The sequence below is a fragment of the Peromyscus maniculatus genome, chromosome 1 (assembly GCF_049852395.1).
Source record: "Peromyscus maniculatus bairdii isolate BWxNUB_F1_BW_parent chromosome 1, HU_Pman_BW_mat_3.1, whole genome shotgun sequence".
NCBI lineage: Eukaryota > Metazoa > Chordata > Mammalia > Rodentia > Cricetidae > Peromyscus > Peromyscus maniculatus.
In genome coordinates, this window is record NC_134852.1 from 161277964 (window position 1) to 161291070 (window position 13107).

General features: G+C 46.0%; 2 protein-coding genes across 2 annotated transcripts; both read left to right on the plus strand.

Moving 5' to 3' along the window:
• Positions 1-7484: 7484 nt before the first annotated feature.
• Positions 7485-12463, plus strand: Wdr74 (WD repeat domain 74). The gene is made up of 11 exons (XM_006995171.4): positions 7485-7612; positions 7690-7796; positions 7880-8001; positions 9332-9407; positions 9534-9680; positions 9837-9938; positions 11087-11187; positions 11265-11320; positions 11629-11774; positions 11897-11953; positions 12240-12463. The coding sequence occupies exons 1-11, from the start codon at positions 7549-7551 to the stop codon at positions 12417-12419; spliced, it is 1158 nt and encodes a 385-aa protein (XP_006995233.1). The 5' UTR covers positions 7485-7548; the 3' UTR covers positions 12420-12463.
• A 36-nt stretch (positions 12464-12499) lies between these two features.
• Positions 12500-13103, plus strand: Tex54 (testis expressed 54). The gene is made up of 2 exons (XM_015988694.2): positions 12500-12677; positions 12823-13103. Exons 1-2 carry the CDS (start codon positions 12608-12610, stop codon positions 13032-13034), a joined length of 282 nt encoding a protein of 93 aa, XP_015844180.1. The 5' UTR covers positions 12500-12607; the 3' UTR covers positions 13035-13103.
• The last annotated feature ends 4 nt before the right edge of the window (positions 13104-13107 follow it).

Genomic DNA, 13107 nt, shown 5'->3' on the forward strand with positions numbered 1-13107 from the left:
AGCATTTAAGAGCACTAACTGCTCTTCCAGAGAATCTGGGTTCAAATCCCAGCACCCGAATGGCAGCTGACAACTGTAATTCCAAGATCTCACCCTCACACATGCAGGCAAGACACCAATGTGCATAAAATATTTTTTTTCTATCTTGATTATTTTTTTTTAATTTATTTTATTTTACAATACCATTCAGTTCTACATATCAGCCCTATTCTCCCCCCTTCCCTTTACCCCCAGCCCACCCCATTTCCACCTCCTCCAGGGCAAATCCTCCCCCGAGGACTGCGATCAACCTGGTAGACTCAGTCCAGGCAGGTCCAGTCCTTTCCTCCCAGCCTGAGCCAAGTGTCCCTGCATAAGCTCCAGGTTTCAAACAGCCAACTCATGCAATGAGCACAGGACTTGGTCCCACTGCCTAGTTGCCTCCCAAACTGATCAAGTCAATCAACTGTCTCACCTATTCAGAGGGCCTGATCCAGCTGGGGGTCCCTCAGCCTTTGGTTCATAGTTATTGTGTTTCCATTCATTTGGCTAAAAAATATTTTTTAAAAAAATTGTTGGGAACAGGGCTAGAATGGTTGATTTCTAGTAGCAAGGAGTTGGATATGAAGTTAGTGGTGGGATCTGGTGTCACACCTGTAATCCCAGTTTGTATCATCTTTGGCTACATAGCAAATCCAAAACCACGGGAGACTGATGCACACGCAAAAGTAACTGGTTTTATCTTAGCTGTGTCATCTGGCTGACAATTCATACATAGGTTGTTCCCACTCGAAGCACCAGGGCATTTTGCTACATGTGCACTAATGAAGTCCTGTTTTTAAAAGCACTCTGGCTTCATTAGAATTCACTTTGTGCTCTTGACACACCCATTTTGTGTGCTTTTCTAGAGCATCATGGGAAGAAATAAGGAAGATCCTGTCTCCCATGGCAGGCAGGCAAAAGATGTCACTTTATCCTTACTACATGTATATGCCAGCCATTTCATTCTTTTTTCTCTATACAGGGTTTCCTCTGTGTATCCCTAGCTGTCCTGGAACTCACTATGTGGACCCGATTAAAGCCTTTGCCTCCACACGGGAGCAGAATTGACTAAAAGATAAGGTTACCAAAAGCCCACACCACCCCAGTTGATCCCTTACAAAAGCTGGGAGCCTGGAAGTCACTGCGCAACTGGCAGCCATTCAACAAACGGAAGAGTTTCTCTTCCGGCCAGTTCCGCTTGCCCAAGTGTCTCTCGGGAGTCTTCACTACTTATGTAAGCTTGGCGGGGAAGAGGACTGGGACATCTGGTCAGTTTGGGGGACTTCTGAAGCTTCTGAGTCTTAAAGAGCTTCCCTTCCACCCCAGGTGGTGGCACATGCCTTTAATCCCAGCACTTGCAGGTGGATCTGGGCAGGTGGCAGCCCTGCAGGAAGCAGAGGCAAGTGGACCTCTGAGTTCAAGGCCAGCCTGCTCAACAGAGCTAGTTCCAGGACAGCCAGGACTACACAAAGAAACCCTATTAAAACAAAACAAACTTTTTTTGTTTTGTTTTTTTGTTTCTAGTCAGAAAATTGGCTTTGACACAAAGACAAGCCTTTATGTCTAATCCAGGCTAAGAGTTAGAACTAGGTTCCCAACAGTTATATTAATATAGTTTCCGTGGAAATGGGGACTGAAGACCTTTCTTAGCCCGATTTGATAGCTTTTGCATACAGGCAGGTTTTGACTTGGGAAAAAATCGCTTCAATTTACCTCCTGGGATTGAGAGTGTAGCTCTGTGGCAGGGACTTGCCTACCTTGAGAGTACTTGTACCTGCAAAGAATGATGAACCTTAACAACACCAGAGGGAGAGGCAGTAGGGAGTAGGACCTCAAGACCCAGCACGGTCTACATAATGAGCCCTTTCTTATATCAAACCAATAACAACAAAGTTGGGGGGAGGCAGGGGCAGAAGGAAGCTGAGGGAATGAAAGACAAGGGCAACTTCCCAGGAGGTTCTGACTGGACATAAATGCCACACTTCAATGTTCTCAATGCTCACATCTTCTGTACTGTTTATCCACTTTTTCGCCCAGACATTGTTTCTCCGTGTAGCCCTACCTGTCCTGGATCTCACTCTGTAGACCAGGCTGGCCTTGAACTCAGAGAAACACCTGCCACTGCCTCCCGAATGCTGGGATTAAAGGCGTGCACCATCACCTCCAGCCTATTTATCCATTTTTAACAATAGGGGCGACAGGAGCCCAAGAACCAAGCTTCAGTCCATCATGTCGGGAGCTGGCAAGCAGGGATCACCACACAGTTCTTTGAACTCCTAAACCTGAGCTCTGAAACTGTGCCATGTCCTCTAGCTATACGGAAGAAGTCATTCAGTATTTAGGTGCCCACTGGGGACCCCCCCCCCCAAACTTCATAAAAGAGACTAACGGAACAAGCTGGAAAGAAAAGAAATCATGAGGGCATTGCGATTACAAAGTATGTGGACCAATTTCCAGAATGTTAAGGAGGGCTAGGTGGGATTATGCAAACACACTGAGCGTGCAAAAGACGAAGACAGTAAGGACATTATTTATTTATTTATTTATTTATTTATTTATTTATTTATTTATTTGGTGTTTCGAGACAGGGTTTCTCTGTGTAGCTTTGGTGCCTGTCCTGGATCTCACTCTGTAGCCCAGGCTGGCCTTGAACTCACAGAGATCCGCCTGGCTCTCCCTCCTGAGTGCTGGGATTAAAGGTGTGCACCACCACCGCCCAGCATGTAAGGACACTTTTAAAGCATTATTTCCCAAAAATATACACTCCTGTTGTGTAGTACCAATTTTGAAACATTGACTTAAAAAATAACTATATATCTGAGAATAAGTAAAGCATCAGGCCTTATGAAACACCACAGCTACAAAAGAAAAAGCAAAAGAAAAGCTAAGGTTATGGTGCAACCTCCCCCAGGAAGAATATATGGGGTTTAAAACGAAAGCACTAAATATAAGAGTTTTTGAAAAACTGGAAACTTGTTATTTTACTATAGCTCTCTTCCCAGTCTAGTAAGATGCTGGTTAGAATGTAGTTTTACTTCAGGCCGTTTGATGAGAAGCCTGTCATTATCTCTCAGACTTAGGTTTTCCAGAGTTTTATTGTTAGTTATCTATGATTCCCAGTTTCTTGTTTAGAAGGCTGTTAGGGTTTCTTTCTTTCTTTAAAGCTTTGCACCATATATTTGGGAGAACCTCTAACACACATATTTTAAAAAAAAGATTTATTATGTATATAGATGTGTTCTGCATGCCAGAAGAGGGCACTAGACCTCATTATAGAAGGTTGTGAGCCACCATGTGGTTGCTGGGAATTGAACTCAGGACCTCTGGAAGAGCAGTCACAGTGCTCTTAACCCCCGAGCCATCTCTCCAGCCCAACACATACACTTTTGAGACAGGGTCTCAGTTTCAGTCCTCACTATGTAGCCCAGACTGGCTCAGTCTTGAGAGTTGGAATTACAGGTGTGTGCCACCACACTTGACTTAGAGAAATGTTTTCTATTAACCTTGCAGATTTGTATTTTCCAATGTAGAGCCCTTTTTTTTTTCTATTATGAAGTCTCTATCTGAGCAAATAAAAATGACAACCTGGACTCTACTTTTCAAAACACACCTAAATAGATTGACAATTTCACTTTCCATCCTTAGCTTTCGTTTATAGTCAAGAATGAAGTCACGCACCTCACTAATAATGAGTCATGCCAGGCAGTGGGGCAGTGGTGGCGCACATCTTTAATTCCAGTACTCTGGGAGCAGAGACAGGTAGATCTCTGTGAGTTCAAGGGGCCAGCTTGGTCTATAAAGCAAATCCACTACAGCCTGGACTGCTACACAGAGAAACCCTGTCTCAGGAAAAAAAAAAAAAGAAAGAAAAAAGAAAATAATAAAATAATAGTAGTAGTAATAATAATAATAATGAGTCATGGGGCTGGAGAGATGTTTCAGTGGTTAAGAACATTTGTTGCGGACCCATCCTTCTGCTGCATAAAGGAAGCACACCTCAACTTCAAAGACGGACACTACCTCAGAGTAAAGGGCTGGGAAAAGTCTTTCCAAACAAATGGACTTAAGAAGCAAGCTGGTGTAGCTATCCTAAAATCTAATAAAATAGACTTTAAACTGAAATCAATTAGAGATCGGGATGGACATTACATATTTATCACAGGAAAAAAAATCCACCAAGATGAAGTCTTAGATTCTGAACATTTATGCTCTAAATACAAACGCACCTACATTTATAAAAGAAACATCACTAAAGCTTAAATTGGACATCAAAACCCACACACTAGTAGTGGCAGATTTCAACACACCACTCTCATCAAAAGACAGATCTACCAGACTGAAACTTAACAAAGCAATAAAGGACCTATCAGATGTTATGACTCAAATGGACTTAATAGATATCTACAGAAAATTCCACCCTAACACAAAAGAATATACCTTCCTCTCAGCACCCCATGGAACCTTCTCAAAAGTTGACCACATGCTTGGTCACAAAGCAAATCTCAACAGATACAAAAACATTGAAATAACCTCCTGTATCTTATCGGACCACCATGGTTTAAAGTTAGATTTCAACAACAACAAAAACTACAGAAAGCCTACAATCTCATGGAAACTGAAGTACCAACGAGTCAAGGAAGAAATAAAGAAAGAAACAGACTTACAAACAGCAACTCAGCTCTTACAATAAATGGAAACTTATTTTTAACAACAACAACAACAAAAAAAAATTTGTTGCTCTTCCAGAATACCTGGGTTCCATTCTCAGCACCCACATGGTGGATCATAACCTCTGACCTCCTGGAACATCTGCACTCATGTGCACAAACCCGTGTGCAGAGACTATACATACTTAGAAAATATTAATAGCCGTACAGTGGTGGTACACGTCTTTAATCAGCACTCCAGAGGCAGAGGCAGGCATATATCTCTGTGAGTTCAAGGCCATCCTATTCTACAAAGTGAGTTCCAGGACAGCCAGGGCTATACAGAGAAACCCTGTCTCCAAAAACAAAAACAAATAATGAATCATTTCTGAAATTCCTTTAATAGTACGGGATACAGCCAACACAGGATGGTCAGGAAGACTGATGAGATCAGGTTGCACCTAGCATTGCCGTTCAGAAAGGATGCTTTTAACTGACAGCACAAAACGATCCTTACTTTTCAGTTCTCCATAAACAAGTCTGTGTGGTGATATAACTGTGTACTCTAATAAAATTTGCCTGAAGATCAGAAAACAGAACAAGCCACTAGTGACTTTATTTTATTTTATTTTAACATAGTTCTTTACTGATCCTTTGGAAATTTCACATCATGAACCCCAATCTCACTCACCTCCAAGTCCCTCTATATCTGCCCCTCAACCCTGCAGTATGCCCCAAAATTAATTAAAAACAAAAGAAAACCAAACAACAAATAAAAAACCCACCTTGTTCCTATATCTTTCTAACAACTCTTCATTTATCCTAGTGGCATTGGGAGTTGTGGTGTGTCACACAGTATACCCTTTTCCCAATCAGCCCCACCTGAAAAATGTTCATTGCAGTGCATTGGTCTAACTCAAGGCTTCTAGTTTCTAGCACACCATCATCACTGTGCCCTCATCATAACTCCTCTCAGATATCCTGTTGTTGCCCAGAGTCGTGGAGAACCTGTTGTTACTGTTCTGCAGGACCAGACCCTTTGAGTACTCCAGCAGGTCACAGATGGGGCAGCTGTTAGGGTGCACGAACCCAAGACCCAGGATATGGGTCTGGGTGGTAGCTAAGCAGGTAGGTCTGGGTCATTTCAAACAATGCCCTCAGTAGAGGGGCAGAGTCAGTTCTCCTAGGCCCATGCCATCTGGGGGAGCACTCCCATGGGGGTTGTGGGGGGGAAACTCTCTTGCTGCAATGTCCAGGGAAGATATCTGATACTGTTAAGTGTCCAAGAACCTGAGACTAGAGAAATCATGAAGCTAGTAGATTAAACATAGATGCCAGGCAGCAGTGGCACACACGTTTAATCCTAGCACTCAGGAGGCAGAGATCTGTCTGGATCTCTGTGAGTTCAAAGCCACCCTGGACTACATAAGATTGAGTCAGTCTAAAAGAGAAACAGAGCCAGGCAGTAGTGGCACACACCTTTAATCCCAGTACTTGGGAATCACATGCCTTTAATCCCAGTACTTGAGATCTTAAATCTTGAATCCCAATATTTGGGAAACACACACACCATTAATCCCAGCACTAGGAAGGAAATGATGGCTGGGCTGAGACAGATACATAAGGCATCAGGAACTGAAGCCTTTTCAGGCTGAGTCTTAGAGCTAAGACGTGACAGTGGCTTGTCCCTTTGCCTTTCTCTCTCTCTCTCTCTCTCTCTCTCTCTCCAGGCTGAGTCTTAGAGCTAAGACGTGACAGTGGCTTGTCCCTTTGCCTTTCTCTCTCTCTCTCTCTCTCTCTCTCTCTCTCTCTCTCTCTCTCTCTCTCTCTCTCTCTCTCTCTCTCTTCCCGAGACAGGGTTTCTCTGTAGCTTTGTGCCTTTCCTGGATCTTGCTCTCTAGACCAGGCTGGCCTTGAACTCACAAAGATCCACCTGGCTCTGCCTCCCCAGTGCTGGGATTAAAGGTGTGCGCCACCACCACCCGGCCCTTTGTCTTTGTGATTTTATAGCATTTATCCCAATATCTGACTCCGGGTTTTTTATTAAAAGACCTTTTAAAGATCGTGTTACAAGCCTGTCCTGTTTGTGGTTTGTTGTTGTTTTGTTTTTGCATAAAGCTAAAACAAGGTGGGACTGGTAGAGTTTCTGTGATTACTACATTTTTCACACTTCCAGGAATGGCGCTGTCAAAGCTGAGCTTGTTTGAAACTAGCCTGTAATTCCCAGGTACTGTGAGGCTGAGTCAGGACTATAAAGTCAAAGCCTGCCTAGATTACAAAGTGGCTTCATGGCTAACCTGGGTTAAAAAAAAAAAAAAAAAAAAAAAGCAGGCCTCAGTTATATCTGCAGGGCTTGCGAAATCCTAGGGTTAATAACACCAGTGCTCCTCCGTACTTTGTTTTTTTGCGGGTTTTTATTTGTTTTGTTTTTTTGTTTTTTTTTTTAAGATTTTATTATTTATTTATGTATATGAGTGCTTTATCTGCATGTATAACTTTATGCCAGAAGAGGGCATCAGATCCCACTAGAGATGGTTGTGGTTGCTGGGAATTGAACTCAGGACCTCTGTAAGAGCAGGCAGTGCTTTTAACCACTGAGCCATCTCTCCAGCCCCGTTTTTTGTTTTTGAGACAGGGTCTCACTGTGTAGCCCTAGCTGGCATGGAACTCACAGAGACGCATCTGCCTCTGCCTCCGGAGTGCTGAGATGAAAGACCTTTTTGAAGGCGGGGGAGGAGGAGGGAGAAAAGGAGGGAAACGAGAGAGACAGAGCTCGACCGACCCACTGGTTCCGTGTTGTCAAGTTTGAATCCGGCGTCCGGCGTCCCCTGATGATGCCGGTGGTGGCGCGCCGGAAGTGCGAGCCATAGGCGGGTCTGCGATGGCGGCCACCTCTGCGCGATGGAACCATGTGTGGGTCGGCACCGAGACGGGGATTCTGAAAGGTGAGTGTCTGAGTTGTTCGTCCGGAGGTGTAGGAGTCGCTTGTAACCCCAGCGTGACTGACGTCCTTGTCCCTCAGGGGTGAACCTTCAGCGGAAACATGCGACGAACTTCACGCCGTCTGGACAGCCGCGGCGTGAGGAGGCGGTGAATGCTCTGTGCTGGGGTGGAGGTGACGAGACCCAGGTGAGTGGCCACTGGCCCGGCCGGAGATAGGAGACGGGCCGGCAGCCTTGCTTTTCTCCCATCCTCCCCTTCTCTGCTGGCAGATCTTGGTGGGCTGCGCGGACAGGACCGTGAGACACTTTAACACCGAGGAGGGTACATTCCAGAGCCAGAGATACTGCCCAGGCGGGGAGGGCACGTTCCGAGGTCTCGCCCAGGCCGATGGGTAAGGACCATTCCTTAGCTCACGTCACAGGAAGAGTGTTGAGGCTCCCTTGGGTGAACTGAATACTGAAGTTAAACCCTTAGCTGATACAGCCTCTGGGATGAGAGATTGCAAATGGTGTTCTTGCCTTCATTCATTCCTCTAACATGCATTTATCGGAAAGTTGCTGAATGCCGGTTATCAGGGGGAAAGTACAAGGGCTTAACTTGTGCCTTCATAAAGTTTGCATCCAAGAGTTTTTGTCCTGGTGCCTTTATAAAGTTCTGTGCAAGTAATTTCATGCTTTTGAGCATGCTTTTAAGTAGTGATTGACAAAAACCAATAAGATAATGAAGCTTCCAAAGTGATAGCTAGGAAGAAGATTCACCTAGGTTAATAGCCTAGCGCGGCTTCTCTAGATCAAAGAAGAGAGAAGGCTGCTTTGGTAATTCAACAGATGAGCTCCAGAAAGGACATGCAGAAGATGGAATTTTGAACTGAATCTTGAAGTACAAGAATAATCTTGACAGAGAAAAGATAAGGACACTCTAAAAAGAAGACACTAGCTGAGCAGAGACTGAGGGTTAAGGGACTGAAAAGCTTTATGCACAGGACAGATAGCATTTGGAGGTTGAAGTCGGGGAAGCAGCATTATACATGTAAGTTTGGCTTTGCATTTGATTGAGGTTAAATGGAAAAGCCTTTTTTTTTTTTTGGTTGTTTTTTTGTTTGTGTGTGTGTGTGTGTGTGTGTGTGTGTGTGTGTGTGTGTGTGTTTCCAAGACAAGATTTTTCTATGTAATAGTCCTGGCTGTCCTGGAACTTACTCTGTAGCACAGGCTGGCCTTGAACTCACAGAGATCTGCCTGCTTCTGCTTCCTGAGTGCTGGGATTAAAGGTGTGCGTCACCGCTGCCCAGCTGGAAAGGGCTTTTGTACTAAGTTGAGATTTTTATTTCATAGGTAATTGAGAATTGGGTTTTCAATGGGAAGTGTCATGGACCGAGCTCTGAGCCTGTAAGAGTGAGGAGTATTAGAGATGCTGTTTGCCACCACCCAGGCAAGCAATATAGAGCTCAAATCTAGGTAGGCAGATGTGAGGAAGAGCATAGGTTCAGGCTATCCAGAGCCTGGGAAAAGGTGTGGGCTTCTTGGGAAGAGGATTATGTTATTTCTGTTTGGTTGGGTTTGGTTTGCTTGTTTGTTTGTTTTTGAGAAAGGGTCTCATATAGCCAGGCTGACTTTGAATTCCTGGTCCCCCCTTTACTTCCCATGCCCTTTACAGGTAGGTATGAACCACTAAACCTGGTTTACACTCTTTAAAAATCCCAGTGTTTCTTCCTCTGATTGCAGCACCCTTATCACATGTGTGGATTCTGGAATCCTTCGAGTCTGGTGTGATAATGACAAGGAAGCATCATCTGACCCAGTAAGGTTCACCTGCCCTACTGCTTGGAGAGGGTGGGAGCCAGGGTAGGGATCCAATGGGGAATTTGGTAGATGAGAGATTAAGGACTAAGCACTCTTGAACTGACTCCTCTCTGGTTCTATTCAGCTCTTGGAACTGAAGGTGGGTCCTGGAGTGTGTAGGATGCGCCAAGACCCAGCACATACCCATGTGGTTGCCACGTGTGGGAAAGAGAATGCTTTGAAAGTATGGGACCTACAGAGGTCTGAGCAGCCTGTGTTCAGGGCCAAGAATGTAAGTGATGAGGGGTAGGGGATGCTTTGTCTGAGATTGGGAGAAATGGAGGCCACTGACTGTGGTTGGGGCCTAGATGGGCTTTGGGGGATGGAGGACTGAAGGAGCAGGTCAAGCTTACCGACACCTTGTGTCCCATATGTACCTCCACACCAGGTGCGGAATGATTGGCTGGATCTACGGGTTCCTATTTGGGACCAGGATATACAGTTCCTCCCTGGGTCACAGAAGCTTGTTACATGCACAGGGTACCACCAGGTGAGGCTATTTTGCTTACTCCTGGATTGAAATAGCTTCCTAGAAAAAAAACCTGTGTTTCCTGGCAAACTAGGTTCCCATGATGTCTTACCATCTTCCTCTCTCCTGGACTCTCGAAGGAGCTCATACTTCCTTCCACAGCTGGTCAAGCCCCTCAGCTGGTCAAGCCCATGGCTGAGCCAATGACTTTCCCTTTACTGCATTCTAGGATGAAATTTCTTGAACTCTAACTTTTTCTTTCTCCTACCGAGAAGGGGAAGCAGAGGGAGTACTCCTTTCACACTGGGTTCCACAGGGAACAGATGTGGGTGGAAATCAGGTTCGGCTGTCAAAACAGTTATATAGTCTTCCCATCTAGTACCAACCAGGCTCATGAGATTTGACAAGATTGGGCATATTCGGGATGGCATGGTCAGAGAAAGAACTTTGTAGTCCTCAAATTTGTCTAATTTACTTTGAGGACCCCTTTCTGGTTTCAGCTCTTCCAGTTTTGGGTGAGGGCTTGGCTAGGGATCTTTGTGGCTTATTTCATTTGAAGTTCTGAGACTCAGGCGGGGTTGGGTCACTATTTGCCATTTGTAAAGTCCTTCACAATAAAGTCTGATTTAGGTACTAGGCTTTTGCTCACAACATATGAAGAGCTACCCCCTCCTTCCCTGGTAAGGCTAAGCTTTCCTGCTTGAAATCTACCACCTTCTAGCTTTGGTCCAGTCTGCTTTTCTGTTCCTCCACTACCATTAGATAGGCATGTGAGGGACAAATGTTTACATGTTCTCGAACATAGACATCTGCCCTCAGCCTGTGCTCATGCTCCTAAGCATTCCTTCCCCCAACATCCTGAGATGAGATGAAGTACATACCGCAAATGAGAAAGTTCCTCTGAGGGGGCAGTCTTGCCAGGCACGGTGGTGCACCCCTTTAATCCCAGCACTCAGAAGGCAGACACAGGTGGGTCTCTGTGAGTTTGAGGCCAGCCTGGTCTACAAAGCAAGTTCCAGAACAGCCAGAGCTACACAGAGAAATCCTGTCTTGGGAGGGGGGGGAAATTAAATAAATATTAAGCAGTCTTCAGAAGGATGATAGATATGAAGATACTGGGGTCCAATGTAGTTAAGGATACTCTTGTGATACCTCAGTCTTCCCTCTAGGTTCGTGTCTATGATCCAGTCTCTCCCCAGCGCCGGCCAGTCCTAGAGGCCACCTATGGAGAGTACCCACTGACAGCCATGACCCTTACTCCTGAGGGCAAGTGAGTGCTGAGGGGAAGGGGAAATGCTCTGGAATGACTCCAGAGGTACTGAGCCCCCTCTCTGGTCTCCTCCACAGTTCTGTCATTGTAGGGAACACTCATGGGCAGCTAGCAGAAATTGATTTGCGACAAGGTGAGTGGATGATGGGTTGCTTGGGAGAGGGGAGGGGACAGAGAAGGTAGCGCAGGGAGTCACGGAGCCCTGGCAGTGCCACATTCATTCCCTGGGTTCAAGTTCTGTCTCACCAAAAACTGTGACCTTGGACTAGTTCTTTGGACCCTGTGTCTTTGTTTCCTCCCCTGTAAACTGGAATATCACTGGTAACTCCTGTGTCTAGGGTATTTTGAGGATTAAGTCATGAAACATAAGTGGTTTGAACAGTAACTAAGTAAATGTTCATTGGCTAGGCAGCTAGCACTGACACCTCCACCCTTCTCCAGGGCGTCTGCTGGGCTGTCTGAAGGGGCTGGCAGGCAGTGTCCGGGGGCTCCAGTGCCACCCTTCCAAGCCCCTCTTAGCCTCCTGTGGCTTGGACAGAGTCTTGAGGATACACAGAATCCGAAATCCACGTGGGCTAGAGCATAAGGTGAGAGCCCAACCCTCTGGCATTCACCCTCTCTTAACATCTTTTTCTGGAGCCTCTCCCCAGCCCCACATTCAAGTTTCTCTCTCAGCTTGTCTGGACTCAAGACCCCTTTTATTTTACAGGTTTATCTCAAGTCTCAACTGAACTGCCTCCTCCTGTCAGGCAGGGATAACTGGGAGGTGAGCCACTAGTTAGGGGTAGGAATTTGGGAGCCAAAGGCATGATGGCAAGGAATTCTCTGTGGAGAGAATGGACGACAGCAGAACATAAACCAGGGCTGTCTCTTTACTGTAAACTTAATTTCCCTGAGGGATGCTCAAGCCTTTATAGGCTTATTGCCAAGGATGAGATACTCCAGAACATGACATTGGTTTCTGGATCAAAGTACTGGTTGTCCAGAGGAATTATTTTTCTGCTAGTCTCTTTCCTTGTCCCTGATTCCTGAGTTTCCTTCTCACTCATCAGGATGAGCCCCAAGAGCCTCAAGAGCCCAACATGGTACCCCCAGAAGACACAGAGACAGATGAACTTTGGGCATCTTTGGAGGCAGCTGCCAAGCGGAAGCGTCCTGATTTGGATCAGACTCAAGGGACTCTCCAAACAAGAAGAAAGAAAAAGAAGCGGCCTGGATCTACCAGTCCTTGAAGACCCTTGTTCATTTTGTTAATAAACAGCCCAACGCACACAGAGATCCTGAACCTTTTGTGATGAGAGAAAGGAGAGGTGGCTTGTGGGTGGGAGGGGTTCCCTTACCCAAGCCCTGACGTCACAAGAGTTGGGCCCAGAGCTAAGCAGGCTGGGGAGGGTGGCAGAGTCCTGCGCCTTTCGGGGCCATGGGCTGCTGTCAGGACAAGGACCATCAGACCTCTGATGAGCAAGCAAAGGAAGAAGGGAACGAGGAAGGTAGGGAAGGCTGGACTAGACTCGGAAAAAGGGTCCAGGGAGCGAGCGGGAGCGGGAATGGGAGAGGGAAGTGCCCAAAAGGGACTGCCCCAAGGTTGGACTAGAGAGAACAGAACTAAACTAAGTGGCCTCCTGGCCCTTTCAGGCAACGAAGTCGATTTGGACAACATAGGCCGCCGCAAACAAAGATCTAACGAAAGTCTTCTGATCACCGTGCTGTGGCGCAGGCTATCCATGTTCAGCCGTCGGGGCTCATCACGGTCAAGCAAGAGGCTCTCAGAACAGACTCAAAAGCAGGACAGTCAGATCCAGGAGCGCAAACGTGAGGGAAGCCACAAGGAACCAGAAAAGGGCTGACTCCAGCCCCGCTTTCGTCCTCCCCAGCATCCAGAGAATAAAATTAATATTGTGGATCTGCCAAAAACACTCA